Source organism: Emydura macquarii, unplaced genomic scaffold (genome assembly GCF_026122565.2).
Source record: "Emydura macquarii macquarii isolate MOO-44397 ecotype Brisbane River unplaced genomic scaffold, CSIRO-AGI_Emac_v2 contig_3472, whole genome shotgun sequence".
Lineage (NCBI taxonomy): Eukaryota > Metazoa > Chordata > Testudines > Chelidae > Emydura > Emydura macquarii.
In genome coordinates, this window is record NW_027133609.1 from 622,497 (window position 1) to 642,669 (window position 20,173).

The window sequence follows — 20,173 nt, forward strand, 5'->3', positions numbered from 1 at the left end:
CTCCTCTCCTGGTCTTGTAGATGGCCACCTTGGCTAGGGTTAGGAGGAGGTTGACAAGGAGGTCCCATGACTTCGTGGGGCCACGGATGGGGTGTGCATAGAGGAACAGGTGCGGGGAAAAGTGCAGCCAGAACCTCTTGCTGAGGTTCTGGAAGAGTGGGAACAGGGGCTGCAGCCTGGCGCACTTGAGATAGACGTGCGCTAGGGTCTCCCTCACTCCACAAAAGGGGCAGGTGTCGGGGTGAGGGGTGAACTGCGCCAAGTACACACCCATGCTCACAGCTCCGTGGAGGATCCCTGGTGGGCCTTGGGGTCCAGGTGGAATATAGGCTGGCCCATTGGGGGTCCTCGCCCTCCACAGGTGGTATCAGGTCCCGCCACTTGGTGTCTGGGTGGGACACAAGGGCGAGAAAATGAAGGGTGTGGAGCACGAGTGTGTACAAATGATCCCTGTGTGCGGTTTGGAAAAGGACCAGCTGCAAGTCGTGCAGCCGGCTCGGTGCATGGGGAGAGGGCAGCTGGGGGGGTCCATGGGGCTGAGACCTGATGGAAAAACTCCAGAGGGCTGGGACTGGGGGGAGGAAGGGGGGCGCAGAGAGCGCCCTGTCACAGGACCAATTCGAGGTAAACCCGAGCAGCGGGAGGCAAGGCTGCCCTCATCTCCTGGAGTATGCGCCAGGGAGTTCGAAGGGTGGAGAGCCCCATGAGCCAAGCCTGTGGATCCACCCAGTCCCCCCGGTCGTAGTTCAGGAGGTCTCTGATCCTGGTGACGCCTGTCAGGACCAGCCTCCGTCACACCGTGGGGGCCTCTGCCACCTGCACACGGAGTTGGGGGTTGTGTAGCGGGGGCTCCGCGAGGAGGTCCTCCCCCTCAGCGACCGCAACGGCCTCCATTCGGGAGGAGGTCCTTGTAGAAACCGGCAGCTCGGAAGACCTCTCGGATGGAGACGAAGGAGCTGCCAGTCGTATCGGAGCCCCCAGAGGTGGTGGAGGAAAGTGTATGTGTGGACGTGTCCCTGGAACCGGGGAGCAGCATCCGGGTCTGGCTCCCTCTCTGGGTCCTCCTCAGAGGGGGAACACCCCTCCCGGCTACCTCGCACCAGGAGCAGTCTTGTGCCCTTCTCAGGGCAAGCAGTTTATGGCCAGGCCCTCAGGCAAGGCTGGCAGAGCAAGCAAGCCATTTTCTAGAACGGCACGGCAGGGAAGGGTTTCCCACGGAGGACAGGGAAGGGGGGAGGGGGACACAGGCCCGCCCGTCTCCACTGCGTCCCAGCCCAGGGCCCTGGCAGTGGCAACGGCATTTGCCACTGGGTCGGTGGGGCTCCGGCTGCAACATGCCGCCTGGATTGCCCCTGACTCAGCCGCTAACATGTGGCGATCCCTGGGCTACTTCCTCCCCGAAACCCCCGGTACCTGCCTCTTCCGGGTCGCTGAGGTTTGGTAGACCTGCTAGGCCCTCCTCGTCCACAGGCGGCAGCTCGGGCAGCTCCATGGGCTCATCTTCGGAGGGCAGCTCCTCCAGGTCCTGCGGTCCCCAGGTCTCGGGCAGGGCTGGTAGATTCTCGGGGTCCCAGGCTCTGGACTGCTCTGGCGGGTCCGCTTCCAGCTCCCAAGCCCTGGGTGTCTCCGGGAGGTTCTCCTCAGGCTCGTAGTCAGCAGGGAGCCCCGATGGGCCTTCTTCCAGCTCCCAGGCCGTGGGGGTCTCTGGTGGGCCCTACAACTCCCAGGCCGTGGGGTACCTGGGGGAGGCCTCAGTTGATCCCCAGGCTGGGTTCAAGGCCGGCCACTCCCCCTCAGCGGCCCGGCCCGGCCCGGCCCGGCCCGGCCTTAGCTAGGAGCTCAGGAGGAGATGCATCATTCCCCTTCAGCCATCTCCCTTCAACTGAGCTCACCAGCCTGGCTCTTAAAGGCCTAGCTCCGCCCCCCCCCCTGCTTCCGGTCAGGTGGGGCCACTGGGGCCTTTAAAGGCCTAGATCCGCCCACCTGCTTCCGGTCAGGGCTTTCCCTGGGGTCAGCCTCTCACAGCCAGGGTGGGTCTGGCTCCCTCTCTGAGCCCTCCTCAGAGGGGGACCACCCCTCCCAGCTACAGTATGCCAGGTGGCTCCACGCCAGACTACCTGCACTATAAAGGGCCTGGAGGTGGAAGGTGTGGACCTGGCTGTGGAGATAGCGCAGGACCTGCTCTCCTTCCTCCGGGGGGAGACTTAGGATCCCTGCAGACACCCAGTGCAGTCCTGGCCAAAATAACTCCAGAACTGTCTTCTCAAGGCAGGCCAGGAACCGTGGGGGTGGGACCAGGGTGTTGAGCCGGTTCCAGAGTATGGACAGGACTAGCTGGTTGAGCACCAATGCCCTCACCCGAAGGGAAAGGCACCGGAGCAGTCCTGTCCACCTCCGCAGCCGCTCAGACACCCTGCCCTCTAAATCATGCTAGTTTTCTGCCAGCGAAGGATGGGTGGCAGAAAGGTAAACGCCCAGATAGAGCAGCGGACCCCGCGCTCCACCGGATGGCTTGAAGTGCGGGTGGGAGGGAGCTCGCCTGCCACCCGGCCTCTACCATCAGGCCAGAGCTCTTGATCCAGTTGACCTGGGTGGAGGAGGCTGCCGAGTAGATGGCCAGGCAGGCCTCCAGCCACACCAGGTCACCCAGGTCCTGGACCGCGAGGAGCACGTCGTTGGCGTACGCTACCTGTCAGCCCTAGAATGTTAAAGGCCCTTTTCCCTGCAGGCAGGGGAGCGGTTAGTGCAGGTTAATTAGAAACACCTGAGCCAAGTCAAAGGCTACTCCAGGCCTATTAAAACCCCACCTCTGCTAGAGACCAGAGGAAGGGAGAGACACGCACGTGCTGCCAGACGGCTTGTGGCAGCAGGAGGAGAGCCTTCCCCAAATATAGGAGATAGTGCCCCTCCCCAGGAGGGGAGCAGCAGAAGAGAAAAAAAACACCCAGATACCAGCTGTGACCTGTCCGTGCCTAGGTTAGCTACCTGAAAATGCCAAGGTCAACGCAGGCTGCAAGAGGAGAGCAGATTCTCCCAACACTGGTGGGTGACACTGAAGTCAGGCTTCCCAACCAGCCACAAACTGTGCTTCTGATTCCCCAAACCGGTTATCAAGAAGCCAGTACACAAATACACACAGCCCCCTTTACTGCATTCCAGTCTCCGGCCCCCAGTCAGCCACTAGGTCCAGTAAAGAGACCAGTTATTTAAACTCTCTGCTCTTTACCAAAAAGGTTCCTCCTGACCCCAAAGGGTCAGCCACGGTACCAGATCAATATAAGTTTAGATCTTACCCAAAATACCACGCTGCCAGCCAATCCTTTAGTAACTAAAACTAAAGGTTCATTATAAAAAGAAAGGAACAAACAATAAGAGAAATGTTAAAGGATTAAAGCAATCAGACACATACAAATGATTTGAAAGTCTATATACATCAGGTTTCTAGAAGAATTGTGGAGTTTGCAGGCTTGTATAGTCCCTCTGGTATACATCCAGTACCTGGATGGGTCTCAGTCCTTTGTTTCACAGCTTCAGTTGCAGATGAATTGATCCAGAGATAGGTAGGTGGCTGAAAGCTGAAAAGGACTGAAGACAAGATGGATCCCAGGCCTCTGCCTTTTTATATCCTCTGGCCCTTGCCATGCTGCTTATGGAATTTCACAGGAGCCAAAATGGAGTCCAGAGTCACATGAGCAAATCCTGGTGACTCCTCAGGTATATCCCTGGCTTCTCCCCCTGGGCCCCTTGCACCTGGGAGTGTCTCAATGGCCATTAAGCAGGCTATTGTTCTGCGGCCATCCTGTCTGAGGTGTTACCCAGCCAGCACAATTTGAGATACTGATATACCAAACATATCCATAACTTCTATTACACAAATAACACATGAACATAACATCCTCATCTTACTTAGCACATTACAGCCTTTCGAACAGTGCCTGACGTGGCATATCTCACATGAATTATGATTTTGACATACTGATATCAAACAATATACTAAATGCTCCCCCCCCCAATCCAGCCAGCATGGCACCAGCTAGGGGAAAAAACTGAGACCACTCTGGCCCCAGGGCGACACCGCCAGGTCTACAGCCCCAGCGGAGGCGCCGGAGGCAGGTATTCCTGAGGTCTGGGTGACATAGACTTGGTGACTCACCCCCGCCCGGTGGGATGGAGGGGCATTCCACAGGCCGAACCAAGGCCAAGGACTCGTCCAGGGTGGGGCAGATTTACCCCAGGCCGTTCCGCCAGAGGAGACGGCCGTTATCTGGCAAAACTGAGGGGGTGTTTTGCCACACAGCTCTGTTCTTCCCCGTTACTGTGAGCCTGCCAGCATTCACAGCATGACTTCTGCTAAAGTTGCTTTATAACAGACTTGACCATTACTTTAGCTCAGGCCTCATATTTGGCCTCTTACACTAGGCCTCATGTCTTAGGATCTCACTTTCTACTACACTTCTGCAGGCTGGCAATTGATACCCCACCTTGTTACACTTGAGTGCCCAGTTCCTTGGCTTCTGGACACCTGCAGTATAAACTGATTTGCTGCCTCTGTGGAAACAGGGCCCCTAGGGTGCAGGTCTCACCTCAGTTCAACACTGTCCTTAGCACAAGACATTTAAACAGGTTTATAGTAAAAGCAAATGGAAGTTTATCTATCAGAGCTTGAGAGAGTCAACTAAAAGCAAGTCAGAGGGGGTGGAAACATAAGGTTACAGCTAAAAGAAAGCATAAATGCAATCCACAGCCAGTACTTGTTAACAAGCAATGTTCCTGCTTAATAAGGTCCTTCTCCCCCAATGGTCAGTCCTTGTCCCGTCCAGAGAGTTGGGCTGCACCTTCCATGAGACACTCCTGCTGGCATTTTCTCCTCTGTAATGGATAGTGACTTGTGCCATTTTGCTGGCTCTTGTACAGTTACAGGCTATTGTCTCTTCATCCAGAGCGTTCTCCTGGGGTTGGTTTGTTTTTGTAAATGATGACATCTTCACCTGGTGCAGATGGTGAGCAAAGGGCTGTCTGCACGGGTGTCCAGTGCTCTCCACGTTGAAGGCATTAGCCCCGAGATGCCACCTCGCCTCTGGGGACAGGTTTCACTTCAGCAGTTTGCATCTCTCTTAAAATGTTTCCTGTACAAACATCTGGCCATAGCCACGACCCTCTGCTAGTTCTTAGCTTTCAGCAGAGACCAAACACAGCCCTCTTCGGTGAGATATTGAGAAGATGGTTGGACATGGGGATGACATACCTGCCGGGCTAGGTCTGTGTCATGCTGAGGCTGTAATGGGGCTGGGGCTTCTCAGACATTGGACTTAACGAGGTTGTGGGGGGAACAACCTGCTCGCTGATGCACACCTCCCCCCCAGTGATCCCGAGGGATGGTGCCACTCACCTGTGAGACGGAGATCCCAGAGCCATTGTGGGAAGGATTGTTTCACAGCAGAGTCACTCACAGCAGCTACTTCCAATGGCAGAGTATGTGTAAATGTGACCACTGCCAGCTGGGCGTGGCAGAGTCAGACCAGGCATGGGTTCCCGGCTGGGCACGGGGCATGGCACAGTGAGCCCTGGGGCAGGCTCCTGTCTCAACTGCCTTAGCTTTAGCCCACTCCTCAGTGTCTGTCTGCTTGGCCGCCGGGAGGCGTAATTCCCGGCTGGGGTAGATGATATGTGCTAGCTTTCATCGGGCCAGAGCGCTAAACATAGCAGTGTGCTGGCCCAGGAGGTGGGATGAGGTAGCTGCCCTGAGTACAATCCTCTTTGAAACCCTATACTCCATGCTTGGGGCAGGGGCTAGCCCTTTGTGTCTGGGCCATCTGACCCGCTGCACAATCACGTGTACGCCAGGGACTTGTAGCAATGGCTAATAGCACAGCAAGACAATAGTGTTGTGTTCTCAGACTGGGACCCAGGGCACCGGCCCCAGGTTTCTGATTCCCCCCCCCCCAGGGCTCCCCTACACAGAAAAGAGACGCTCCTGAGGGAATGGTCGCCAGTGGGATGGATGGTGGACAGGTCTGTCTGTGGCCCCCGCTGGCCTGTTGCAGGAGGCTGTGGTGCAGCACAACTGGGTCTTTCTCCCTGGAAACATGCACTTACAGAGCAATGTGGAAAGGAGCAGCTGCTGAGAGCTCTGCTCTCTGGGGTGTCCAGCACAGCCGGGAACTGGACCCAGAATGCGGCAGACGTGGCTTGTTTCTCACCAGCTAATATCAGCCCATGGCCCCCTGACCGGGCACAGGGACGGGGGTTCCAGGGCTCACAGCAGCTGCTGTATTTCATCCGTAAACATGCAGCTGTTTTATTACGTGGAGTAGAAGAGGGAAGTGAGGGAGACCGGGAGCTCTCCAGCCTCACTGACACCATCCCTTCTCCTGGCCATTCCCCCAGGTCACCTTGAGCATCTTCGAGCTGGCCACGGCTGCCGGGATCCCATGCGACATTGACCCAGCGCTGGTGGTTGCACTTTCCAACCTGAAAACGGGTAAGAGCCAGGCCGGGAGCTGCCAGGCGAGGTCACAGCTGGGTCCCTCTAACCCAGTCTCCCAGCACTGACACTAGTACTGGAAAGAGGCTCCAGAAATGGGGCTTATTAATCCAGAACTAGCAGGGGGGCCCATGCACAGTGTTTTCTGTGACTTCCCCAAAGAGTCCATTCCCTGCAGAGGGGCTGCTCATTTCTCAGGGCAGCGTGGGGTTGGCTTAAGATAACTCAGCACGGACTATGGCAAAACTTTCAAGAGTCAGTAGTTCAAATTCTGGGCCTTGAACCAGATTCCCAGTGTTCCTTGGCAGGTACAGAGAGTCAAATCACACACCTAGAGGGGTTCTTTAAAGAGCTGGATTATTTCAGACCTGCTGCGGTTTGTTATGCTGACAGTGGAGGTGATAAGGGCCTCGAGGGCTCATTCTGGCCAAGAGGTGGATGTGTGGCCCCGTAAGCAGGGCATCATCCAGGACATCTATGTTCTATACCGCTGGCCTGCTCGGTGATCTTGAGCAAGTCACTGCCCTTCTCTGGGCCTCAGTTTCCCCTCTGTAAAATGGGAATGATGATGCTGACCTCGGGTTCTCTGCATTGAGAGCTTGTTATTAATAGAAGCCCGTGATGAGGGGGAATTGCCTTACCCTGAAGCATCTGTCACTTGAGGCAGAACTGATCACTAGCTCTGCAGTAGCTGCCTCCATGCAATGAGCAAAGCCAATAAAGATTTGGGCAGGGATAACAAATACATAACACAAGTAGCATTGTCGCAGGTGCCGCAGCTGATCCAGGGACGTTCCGGGGACACAGCCGGGATCCCCGTGGCTCTGGTCACCCTGGCTGTCTGCATACTGCCCACCAGCTTGGGGCATCTTTGCTCCCCCATCACTTTGGCAGTTTTTTCTATGGCGCACATGCAGCTTCAAGCGAATCTGAGTGGTGTCAGTTCTGTTCAGCAACACTCAAAGCTCCAGAGCAGCACGGCTCCATCTATCAGATAATTTACCACCGAGCTTATTACTGAAATCTCAATTGTACATCTTCTCCCTCTCTCCCTGATAGACAGCTCGTCCCCTGAGGAAGAGTACAAGTCAGCCTGTCTGCTGCTGGTCTTTGTGGCTGTGTCTCTGCCGCTCCTTGCCTCTGAACCCTTCTCCACGTACAGCATTGAGATAGATGGTAAGTGGCTGGGACGGGCTGTTTCCCAAATACCGTTATCTATTCACCCACCACAGATGCTGATAAACAGCAATGCGCGTTTGCCGTCTATGCTTTTGCCGTCCCAGCGCCATGACTAGATATCCATGCTGCAGTGCACCACGCTGCATTCCTGGGTATAAGGCCCCGCAGGGCTGGAGTGAAATACTCAGGCTTCAGGACAGTCTCTGGAAGTTCCTACAAAACACACGCTCCCAGGAAACGGGCCCTTTTTTTCAAGTTTTATTCTGCACTCCAAGCCCAACCTGCACTAGTGGAAAGGATCGGTGAGGTCCATGAGCCTTTTCAAAGAATCATAGTATGGGGTTTGGAGGGAACCTCAGGAGGTATCTAGTTCAACCCCCTGCTCAAAGCAGGACCAACCCCAACCAAATCATCCCAGCCAGGGCTTTGCTAAGCTGAGCCTTAAAAACCTCTAAGGATGAAGATTCCACCACCTCCCTAGGTAACCCATTGCAGTGCTTCAGCACCCTCCTAGGGAAAAAGTTTTTCCTAATGTCCAACCTAGACTTTCCCCACTGCAACTTGAGATCGTTGCTCCTTGTTTTGTCATCTGCCACCACTGAGAACAGCCCAGCCCCTGCTCTTGCAGGCAGTCCTGCCATCTCATCCGCTTCCAAAACGTATCCAGTTCCATCTTCCAACTCCTGAGGTTTCTTGCCTCCACTCCTCCTATCTGGAGGCTGTTCCAGAACCTCTGATGCTTCTCCTTTCCAGCCTCAGTTTATCGTAGACCAGTTTATCCCTATTTGTTCCTGGGCCACCATTGTCCTTTAGCTTCAGTAGCTCGTGCCCCTCCCTGGCATTTCGCCCCGAAGGATTTATAGGGAGCAGTCCCCTCCCGCTCAGCCTGCGCTTGCTCGGCTGAACCAGTCTCCTTCGGTACGATCGACTCACCATCCCCAGCCATCCTAGCAGCCTTTCTCTGCGCCTCTTCCAGTTTGAATTCATTTCCCATGAGCAAGGGTGACCGGCGTTGCTCACAGTACTCCGGATGAGGTCTCACCAGTGCCGTGTCTGATGGCATTAATACTTCCCTAGGTCTGCTGGCAAAACCTCGTCATACCGTAATCACTGGAGTAGCCCCCGTGACTTCAGTGGGCTTGAGATGCATTTGTGTCAATGTTCCCAGATTACGCTCTGAGGCGGGGGCAGGTGTACAGCACCTGGCGCGCTGTCTAGCATGCAGGGCACTGTGGGTGCTGTAGAAAGACAAGCATAGCCTTCCTGCCCCAGCCCCAATTCAGGGAGCAGCAGGTGCCGAGCCTCCCTGTCTCTTTCTCCCTGCAGGTTACACCAACAATATCCACTGCCTGGCCAAAGCCATCATCCACGTGTCCGCTGCGCTCTTCACCATCCACAACAAGAACATTGAGACGCACCTCAAGGAGTTCCTTCTGGTGAGCGGCTGCGGGGCGGGGCTCACTCCATGCAGCATGCTTGTATGCCTGGTGTACTGTGCCCGACGGCGTACGCTCGGTGTACTGCGCCCGGAAGAATGCTGGGAGTACTGTGCCTAGGGTGAACTGAATGGTTCTTTCCAGTCGCACTGGTGCAAGCAATATGTGGGTTATGATGTGTTCCGTGAATTCAGAGCTGCCTCTTGCTGCTAGGTGGGCCGCGCCAGAGACAGTTTGTTTATCCTCCAAATGGTCCAGCCCAGGCATATGGGAATGGCTGATTCAGCTACTCCAGTGTCCTGCCTCACAGTTCGTAGCTTCATGGCTGTTAAGGCCAGAAGGGACCTTTCTGATCACTCAGTCTGAGTTCCTGCATAGAATCATAGAAGATGAGGGTTGGAAGGAACCTCAGGAGGTATCTAGAGGATCCTGCTCAAAAGCAGGACCAACCCCAACTAAATCATCCCAGCCAGGGTTTTGTCATGCCAGGCCTTTAAAACCTCTAAGGATGGAGATTCCACCACCTCCCTAGGTAACCCATTCCAGTGCTTCACCACCCACCTAGTGAAAACGCTTTTCCTAATATCCAACCTAGACCTTCCCCCCCACTGCAACTTGAGACCATTGCTCCTTGTTCTGTCATTGACTGCCACTGAGAACAGCCTAGCTCCATCCTCCCTGGAACCCCCTTTCAGGTAGTTAAAGGCTGCTATCAAATCTCCCCTCATTCTTCTCTTCTGCAGACTAAAGGAGCCCAGTTCCCTCAGCCTCTCCTCATAAGTCATGTGCCCCAGCCCCCTAATCATTTTCATTGTCTTCCACTGGACTCTTTCCAATTTGTCCACATTCTTTCTATAGTGGGGGGCCCAAAACTGGACACAATACTCCAAATGTGGCCTCACCAATTCCGAATAGAGGGAAATAATCACTTCTCTCGATCTGCTGGCAATGCTCCCACTAATGCAGCCCAATATACCATTAGCCGTCTTGGCAACAAGAGCACACTGTTGACTCATATCAAGCTTCTTGTCCACTGTAACTCCCAGGTCCTTTTCTGCAAAACTGCTGCCTAGCCAGTCGGTCCCCAGTCTGTAGCTGTGCAGGGGATTCTTCCATCCCAAGTACAGGACTCTGCACTTGTCCTTGTTGAACCTCATCAGATTTCTTTTGGCCCAATCCTCTAATTTGTCTATGTCACTCTGTAGCCTAACTTTACCTTCCAGCATATCTACCGCTCCCCCCAGCTTAGTGTCATCTGCAAACTTGCTGAGGGTGCAATCCACCCAGTCCTCCAGATCATTAATGAAAATGTTGAACAAAACCAGCACAGGTCAGAGAGCCTCATCTATAATGACCAGTAGCAAATATTACTGGGTACCAGAGGGTGGACATCTCTGTCCCTCCTGGGCACTTACCAGGTGCTTAGCAAGTGTGCAAACAGCCAGAGATCTGTGGAGGGTGGGATCTCCTGCAGCAGTCACAGCACAGAGATGCGGCTGATGGGGATGCTAAGGGCAGATGGGACGGCAGCAGCTGTGGGATGGGAATGCCGGCAGGACCTTCTGATTCAAGTCACTCCCACTCCTCTTATTCCACTCTTGGGATTCGGGGATTTGAGGCTTCTGCCGCTCCCAGGTGTCTGGTGTTGGAGGCAGCTGGCTTTGAGGGATGGGCAGCAGCCCCATTAGGATGCCGTCCCTGCTAGCCCACCAGACCGGAAGCTGGCAGGCAGAGTCCAGTGGGATGGACACAGCAGGCCTGCGTTCCAGCCAAGTCACCGCTGATGCTCCCCTGGAGCTGTCTCCCTGCTGGAGACTCCCACCTACAGCCATAGAGCACGGTTCCCTTCTGCATGAGCAACGGGGAACCCATCCCCACCGCACCTGCGCACGAGGAGAATCACCCCATAGAGAACACTAGAGAACCCGCCCCTCCTCCACCGCACTGTAGCCAGGGGGGGCTGAGCTGCTTTGAAAATCTGGCCATTGCTGGTGAGAACGTTAATCTTATAAATGAATTCTGCTAACTGAGGTTTTAATTAGAACAATTCTAGGCAATCTACACGGTGTGTCTGCCTGTGCCTGAGGGCGCCATGGCGTCTCCTCATTAGAGGAAAGTGACTGGAAAGCTCTGGATGGGATAGAGCAGCAGTCTGGGAGGCAGGGCTCCAGGGCTCTGTTTTGAGGAACAGTGTGAACTAGTGGTTAGAGGTGGGGGCCTGGCAGTCAGGACTCCTGGGTTCTATTCCTGATCCTATTGCGAGAGCTTGTGCAAGTCCCTTCTCTTGGCCCAGTTATTCCTTCTGCAAAATGGGGATGATACTGACCTGCCTGCCAGGGAGGCTGGGGGTATTAATTAACATTTGCAAAGTGTTTTAAGGTGCTAGAGGTGCTGTAGGCACAAGGCTGGGTCCTGGCACCCAACCCCCGCTTGGGCTGAATAGAATACAGCAGGTTTTCTTGTATTCACTGCCCTTCTTGTGAGAGCCTGCCAATTAACCCAGGAGTTTGAAGTATGTTTCAGTCTCTAACAGCTTCCAAGACCCAGGAGGGCCCAGTCTCACTACAGTGAGCTCAGTGGCTAAACTCTCCGTGATGTCAGCAGCAGCTGGATGGGTCCATGCATCAGCTCAGCTTCTGCACCAAAGAGTCCTAGCCCTGCTACACACTACAGGCTTATATGGACGGAAGGAAAGCAGCTCACGTCGACATCACAATGTCAGTGTCTGCACTACAATGTTCCTCCCACAAGGCAACTTGTCTGCTGCGTCGAGCTCTATGAGAGGCGCAGATCTTAGGTCAACGTAGCCAGCCATCGCAGTGGCAGTGTAGACTCTGCATTGCTTACGTCAGCTGAACTGGCCTCCAGGAGCTGTCCCACAATGCCCATTGTGACCGCTCGGGTCACCGTTTGCAACTCTGCTGCCCAGAGCAGTCACTAGTGTGGAGCCGCAGCCATGCCGCTTTTACAAGGAGCTGCATGGCTGTCCTCTGCAAGGTACCTCTTGCTATGATCTCAGAAGGATACTCCCCTCCCTGCCCTTTTCCCTGTGCTTTGAACTTTGCAACCCCTTCCCACGACGCCCTGCACTAGAGGTGCCCAAGGGGATAGCTACCCACGGTGCACTGCTCTCTGTGTCAGTAGCTGTGCTGCCACTGGAGGGCTCTGCTAACACGAGGGGTGTAGTGTGGACACGCACAGCTGAACGAGTTACTGCGGTGGCTGTATGCCGGCTTAATTTAAGTCGACTTAATTTGGTAGTGTAGACATGCCCTTAGATCATTAGGTCCGAAGGGATCCTGTGACCAACTAGTCTGAGCTCCTGCATAGCACAGGCCCTGGGACTGCCCTGGCTGCTTCCTGTTTGAACCAGAGCATCACAAGGACGATGTTGAAGGCCCTGTGCGTGCAGCAGTCCAGTCACTCCAGGGAAGGAATTACTGCTTATTGACAGTCTCAGCAGCAACGGCTCCCTGATGCCCTATCCCTGGAGCACCGCGAATTAATTTTTGTTATGATTCAGCAGCACCTAGAAACCCAAAGGGCCAGGTACTGGACATGTAAACACTGAGAGACAGCCCCCACCCTAAAGAACTTACAGTAGAAAACAGACAAGGGGGGGGAGTGGGACAGAGGCAGGTGAAGTGACTTGTCCAAGGTCACAAAGCAGGTCAGTAGCAGAGCCAGGACTAGAAGACAGCTCTTCCCAAATCCTAGCCCTGTGCGTGCAGCAGTCCAGTCACTCCGTCGGGGGAAGGACTCCTCTGGATGGTGCAAAGTGGTTTGGTAGATTCATTTAAAATACAGGTGGATGTTCTCCAAAAAAAAAAAAAAACAGGCTGCGAACTGAACAGGGGGTGAAGACTGGCTTGAGGTTCTGGCATAGGCTGGTGGCTAGGATTTGGGAAGAGCTGTCGTCTAGTCCTGGCTCTGCTACTGACCTGCTTTGTGACCTTGGACAAGTCACTTCACCTGCCTCTGTCCCACTCCCCCCCCTTGTCTGTTTTCTCTACCGTAAGTTCTTTGTGGTGGGGGCTGTCTCTCAGTGTTTACATGTCCAGTACCTGGCCCTTTGGGTTTCTAGGTGCTGCTGAATCATAACAAAAATGAATTCGCGGTGCTCCAGGGATAGGGCATCAGGGAGCCGCTGCTGCTGAGACTGTCAATAAGCAGTAATTCCTTCCCTGGAGAGTTCTTGTTTGAGCTTTCCAGAGGCATTTAAATTCCTTCTGAGAAAAGAGAAACAAACGAAAGCCTTTAGGGAGCAGTAAGATGGCATATTGGATAAGACTGCAATTTACTCCTGTCTGCACAGCTCAATCTTGGCAGGGCTTTGCCTGCCCTTCTGTTAATCTGGGGAATTTAGTGAGGGACAGGCCACTGCCTGGTTCCGGTGCCTCCCGGTTCTCTCTGCTCCGATCTCATTTTCTCTCCCTCAGTTTCTCAGTTTCTCTCCCTTCAGTTTTCCATGCTTTGGAGCCCTCGCTCCATGTGACGCTGGCATCCCAAGGCCAGACACCAGGGAAAATCAATCCTGTGCCATTCTCTCCGGCTCACGGTGAGTGACTGATGGGGAAATTGGGGGATTGGAAAAGGTTTGTGCGTCAGACTTTTATTTTTGGCCTGTGGGAAAACAGCCAGCGAGGGAGCGAACCTGATTCATTGTTGATTAGAAACGTCAGAGATCACAGAAGGCGCTAGCAGCTTCCTTTCTGTGGACAAGTTCCGCCTACAGCCACAACTCCTGCCGAGAGCTCAGGGGTCAGCTGCTGGTTTGGATCTGGCACAGGATGATAGTAGCCAAAAGCTGGCATCTCCTGATGTGTAGCAAGTTGTTAGTTCTCAATTCAGTTCCTACTGAAGAAGCATCACTGTATGACAGTCTTGTACATCTCTCTGTCTTAGTGACTTATCAGGCCTCCATTGCTAGAGTGTCTGGGCATCTCACAATCTTTATTGTATCTATCCCCACACACACCTGTGGGGCGGGGCAGGGCAGGGCCAGCATCCCCAGCCTAGAGATGGGGAACTGAGGCACAGGGAGACTAAGCGTATGTCAGCACTGCAACTAAACACCCATGCCTGGCCTGTGTCAGCTGATGTGGGCTCTGGGGCTGTTTAATTGTAGTGTAGACATTCAAGGTCAGGCTGGAGTCCAGGCTCTGGGACCTTCCCCGCTTGTGGGGTCTGGACTCTGGCCTGAGCCCAAATATCTACATCATAATTAAACAGCCCTGGGGCCCAAGCATGTGTCAGCTGACATGGGCCAGCCGTGGGTGTTTAATGGCAGTGTCCACATACCCTAAGTGCCAGGTCATGCAGGAAGTCTGTGGCAGAACAAGGAACTGACCCTGCATTTCCCCTAGTGTCCACCTAGAGGATAACAGACTACTACTGCTACCAGCTAAGAATACCTCAGTCTTAATCATTCCTAGATCACTTAGGTACTTTACAAAGGAGGCCAGGATCATGGTGCTCCTTTTACAGGTGGGAATCCAAGGCACTGAGGGCAGAAGTGATTTGCCCATGGTCACCCAGCAGGAAGCCAGGACTACAGGCCTCGTCTCCTGGGTCCTAGTGCAGTGCTGTGTCCTCTAGGCCTGGCAGGCACTGAAAGAGCTGAATGGCATGGCTCAGCTGCTGAGCGGGGGGCGCTGGTTACTCAGGCCTGAGTCTGGTCTCTCTTGCACTGGTGTATCTCCATGTACTGCAGTGAAGCTGCTCCTAACTGACATCGGCACACGTGAGATCAGATTCAGGCCCATATTCTGGCATGGGGGGCAGACCCCAGCATCAATGTGCACATTCTACAGAGAGGAAATCCAGGTGCTTTGCAAAGCCCAGACACCCCTGGAGGAGCTGAGAGCATGCCAGGGGCAGGTGGCCCTGGGCTGTCAGCTGCGGGGGTTTGCCAGGGCAGCTGAAAGCAAAGCCCTTGTGCGCTACATGCCCATTAGCTGCCTGCTGCTTCACACCGCACCCTGCTGCCATCATCAGCCAGCACTGAGATCTGGTGACAGATGCGTGGCAAGGGGATAAATAACGCTGAGGACAGGTGCCAAGCCTGGGCTGCCCTTCATAGGGGGCATGAAGAATCAGAGAGCCTGTTAGATCCTCAGCCCCGTCCTGCTGGGCAGGGACAGTCTATTGCAGCTGGGAATGTTTCAGGGATGGAGGGTCCATCACGCCCCAGGGTTGGGGCCAGTGGTGCTGGTGCCTCGCGCGGGGGCACTGATTTCTGCTACCCAAGTGTTCCGCATGGAGCAAAGGGCTGGTGGAGATGTGTCCGTCAGGCTGTTTGTTTAGGCCTGTTGCACATGTAAAAGTTAATTGACGTGGCTATCGCGTTCAGGGACGGGTGTGGAGATGCAGCCAGGCCGAGGGGAGAACATTTCCATCAAGCTACCTAGTGTCCCTCGAGGGGGTGCGAAGGGTTCCTAGAGCAATGGGAAACTCCTTCCGTCACTGCAGGAAGTATGGATGCTACAGCAGCTTGGCTACAGCTCCGTAGCTGGGCCCCTGGAGTGCCCGTAGTGTAGACATGGGCCCAGGCTGTAATCTCCTCCTACTTCCCACCAACTGGCTGAGCAGGGTCAGGATAGAGCATCCCCGGGGTCAGGTTATTTCTCACTAGGGGGGTTGCTCCACCTTGCTCTGAATCAGCTGGTTCCCCTGCCAGAGGTGGGATCCTGACCCTGGTCTGATCCAGTGTGGTAAGCCCCATGCTCCTGCGTTCCTTCTGTGCCCAGCACAGGGCAGCACTAACCACGCTGCTCCCAGGGGGCTGAGCTGATGGGGGACCAAGGCCTCTGGAAGAAGCAGTTCTGACAGGGTGTGAGCAGCAGAGGGGGCCTGCGGAGGCCAGGTTGTGGCTTGCCAGCCCAACCCACAGCTGGCTGGGCTCTGGGGAATGCTGTATCCCACACATGGGCTGATTAGGAGGGTGGAAGTGGCGGTATGAGTCTGGGCCCAACACTAGGAAGAGCAAAGCCAGCCCCTCACTTGGGTGTATGTCAATGTCCCCTGAGGTCTGGGAGCCTCTGGCTGCCCCGGGACCCCACATAATCTTTGGGCCCTGCATTGGGTGCTGACCTCATTCTGAGATTCAGCTAACAGGATTGGACGGGCAGGGAGGGACTGTCACAAGCGCAGAGCAGCCACCAGCTCTCCCAAGCACTAAGGAATCCTCCTGCCCCGCTGTGAGCAATGGAGGATCCCCCCATCAGGAACAATGGAGATTCCCTCCCCCCTTGAGAACAATGGGAGCTGAGCCTTTGTGCCAATCCGGCCAATCTGGAAAAAGGCAAATATCGTGCCCATCTTCCAAAAAGGGAAGGAGGATCCGGGGAATTACAGACCGGTCAGCCTCACCTCAGTCCCCGGAAAAACCATGGAGCAGGTCCCCAAGGAATCCATTTTGAGGCACTTGGAAGAGAGGAAGGTGATCAGGAACAGTCAGCATGGATTCACCAAGGGCAAGTCATGCCTGACCAACCTGATTGCCTTCTATGATGAGATGACTGGCTCTGTGGATGTGGGGAAAATGGTGGATGTGATATACCGTGACTTTAGCAAAGCTTCTGAGACGGTCTCCCACAGTATTCTTGCCAGCAAGTTACAAAAGCATGGATTGGATGAATGGACTATAAGGTGGACAGAGAGCTGGCTAGATCATCGGGCTCAACAGGTGGTGATCAACAGCTCGATGTCTAGTTGGCGGTTGGTAACAAGCGGAGTGCTCCAGGGGTCGGTGCTGGGGCCGGTTTTGTTCAACATCTTCATTAATGATCTGCAGGATGGGGTCGATTGCATCCTCAGCAAGTTTGCAGAAGACAATAAAGTGAGGGGAATGGTAGATATCCTGGTGGGTAGGGATAGGATACAGAGTGACCTAGACAAATTGGAGGATTGGGCCAAAAGAAATCTGATGAGGTTCAACAAGAACAAATGCAGAGTCCTGCACTTAGGATGAAAGAATCCCCTGCACAGCTACAGACTGGGGACCGATTGGCTAGGCAGCACTTGGGCAGAAAAGGACCTGGGGTTACAGTGGACAAGAAGCTGGATATGAGTTAACAATGTGCCCTTATTGCCAAGATGGCTACTGGCATATTGGGCTGCATTGGTAGAAGCATTTCCAGCAGATTGAAGGAAGTGATTATTCCCCTCTATTTGGCACTGGTGAGGCCACATTTGGAGTATTGTGTCCAGTTTTGGGCCCCGCACTACAAAAAGGATGTGGACAAGTTGGAGAGAGTGCAGCAGAGGGCAACAAAAATGATGAGGGGGCTGGAGCACAGGACTTATGAGGAGGGGCTGAGGGAACTTGGCTTGTTTAGTCTACAGAAGAGAAGAATGAGGAGGGATTTGATAGTGGCCTTTTACCACCTGAAAGGGGGTTCCAGGGAGGATGGAGCTAGGCTGTTCTCAGTGGTAGTAGATGACTGAACTAGGAGCAATGGTCTCAAGTTGCAGTGGGGGAGGTCTAGGTTGGATATTAGGAAAACCTTTTTCCCTAGGAGGGTGGTGAAACACTGAAATGGGTTACCTAGGGAGATGGTGGAATCTCCATCTTTAGAGGTTTTTAAGGTGCGGCTTGACAAAGCCCTGGCTGGGATGATTTAGTTGGGGTCGGTCCTGCTTTGAGCAGGGGGTTGGACTAGATACCTCCTGAGCTCCCTTCCAACCCTCATCTTCTATGACTCTATGATATGATTCTAATGCACAGTTGCGTGGCTGGCCATGTACTTCGAGAGCATTTTCACCTTTCTCCTCTCCCCACACTAAGGCTGGTGTCAGAGACGGGCTCCTAGACCAGCATCTCTTTGGTCCCGTTGATTGATCCTGGCACAGGCAGGTCACTGATTTGCTCTGTTGTGAGCTCCCTGATGGTCCTGTTCCGAGTCCCAAAAGGTCTTGGCGCTAGCTCCCTGCCAGCTTGGAGCTTCCCCATCCTGTCCCCACCCCAGCAGCCAGGAAAGGGGGCAGGTGAAGAGCTGCCTCCCTGCACCCAGTGGGTCTCTACTGCAATCAGGAGCACTTTCCACTTCTCAGACTCAGTGCTGAGCAGATGCTGGGATAGGAGCCATCAGGACAGAGGCAGGCCCCTGCTCTGCTCCATCCTCAGGCTCTGGAGAAGCCAACAGGGCTTAATCCGTAAGCCAATTTTCTTTTCTGAGAAGTGTTTAGCAAAGCTCAACCCTTCAGCTACCCCAGACACCCTTCCCCCATGCACTGCAGAACCCCAACCCCACACACCCTGGCTGCCCTCCTCCTACACACTGCAGACTCCCAGCCCCATGCACCCAAGACGCAATCCCCTCATGTACTGTGACCACTCAGCCCTATGCATCCCGGCTGGCCTCTCCCACACACCATGAACACCCAACCCTACGCACCATGGCTGCCTTCCCCCCAGGCACTGCAGCCTTCCAGCCCCAGGCACCCTGGCCACCCTCCTCCCACGCCCTGGAGGCATTGCCCCAGCCCAGCTACACTTTGCAAAGTGACTGAGGAGGGGGCTCCGTGGGTTCGTGTCCTCATTAGCCGCAGACCCTGCCAAGGCGCTGTGGGCAGAGCCAAGGAGTTCACCTCTCTCTCTCCCTCCTCACAGCTGGCGTCCGTGAGCCTCCTGCAGCTGGGACAAGAGCCTGACAAGCTCCGGTCCAAGAACAGGGAATCCATCTCCCTGCTGATGCACCTGGTGAGGCTCCTGCATGCTGGGGCGGGTGATGGGCAGATCTCCCCTGGCAGAACCTGGGCTAAGACACACACACACACGCTTGGCCTGGTGCTGTGGAGCCTGGGCAGGATTTTGGTGGCACGGTACTAAGCTACTCCCAGATTGGAGGCCAGACTGGGCACCCACAGACCTTCCAGCCATGAGCTCCTGCACCTGCCTCCCCCCGCTCTCATTCCCAGGGCCTGGGATAAAAGCCGTCAATGGAGCAGAGACAGGCTCCCTTCCCAGGCCCCACCAGCTGTGATTTGGGTTTCAGGCTGTTCCCCTGCAGCCTGGGCTTTCCAGCTGCCTTGGTGCTGCTGTGAGGGATTCTCCCATGCAGCCCGTGCTGGGCCATGGCCCCTCAAGCAGCAGCATCACTGGATGACTGCTCCCATGGCAGCCGGCTCCATCCCCGACCAAGCCCTTGTCTCTGGGGTGAGATCATGGCCTGTGCTGCATGGCCCCCCAGATGGACACAGCCCCGTTCTCTTTGGCTCACCCAGCCCCCTGGGTAGGCGAGCGCTCCAGCACTCAGCAGGGCTGGAACCCCCAGCACCACACTCAAGCCCCTGCCATTTGAGCCCTGGGAGCAGCTCTAATAGGCATACAAGGAAAACTGCTGTAGTCCCTGGGGCCGGCACTAGCGGGCACCATGCGCACGCCCCGCTGTCAGTGCGGGCCAGTCACCCTGCTGGGCAGGGCTTTCCCTGAGCACAGGAACTGCTTCCAGAGCAAGCTGCAGGTAGGCTGTGGCCAGGGCAGAGTCTAGCAAATGCCTCTTGCCTAGCTGGAGCGTGTGCCCTCGCCACTGGCCCCGGGGCTGGGGGATGGTTTTGGAGCTGCCAGTACCATTGGCCCTTACTCAGATTTACTGAGCAGCTGTCATGGGGGTCCCGGCTTCAGTCCCTCTTGTTCTGATCACCAGGTCCATTCTCTGCTTCAGTGGGCTGAGATATTAGTATGCACCTAGCCTCCCGTCTTCAGCTCCCTAGCTGCTTCCCCTCCCAGCCTGTTTAGTGCATCGTTCATCCACCCGCGATGTCTGGGGCAGGATGTGCAGGCCAGTGGGGGGGGGGGGGTCTCAAAGAAGGCAGCTGCCAACCCTTGAGCTGCCCTATTGGCACCAGACTGTATCCCCCTGCGACAGCCAGTCCCAGCCCCCACGCCGGCTGGCAGCCAACTATCCGTCTCCATTAGCACTGGAAGGATATTGATTCCTGCCCTGATGGGAGGAGACTGCTGTATCTGGGGAAGGCGAGGACATGCCCATCCGCTCCCTGGGCCGGGCTGTGCCGCCCCTGATTGGTATTCGGGGAATGCATATGTTTGCTGCGAAGCAATTTAAATGCA

At 55.1% G+C, this 20,173-nt stretch overlaps 1 protein-coding gene across 1 annotated transcript in view; it reads left to right on the top strand.

The window, feature by feature from the left end:
- Positions 1-20,173, top strand: part of NCKAP1L (NCK associated protein 1 like) — a 55,171-nt gene that overhangs the window by 32,191 nt on the left and 2,807 nt on the right. The window contains exons 27-30 of the mRNA XM_067535038.1: positions 6,388-6,481; positions 7,544-7,660; positions 8,990-9,099; positions 18,713-18,802. Of these exons, the coding sequence (XP_067391139.1) occupies positions 6,388-6,481; positions 7,544-7,660; positions 8,990-9,099; positions 18,713-18,802 (411 nt within the window). The remainder of the gene's footprint in view (positions 1-6,387; positions 6,482-7,543; positions 7,661-8,989; positions 9,100-18,712; positions 18,803-20,173) is intronic.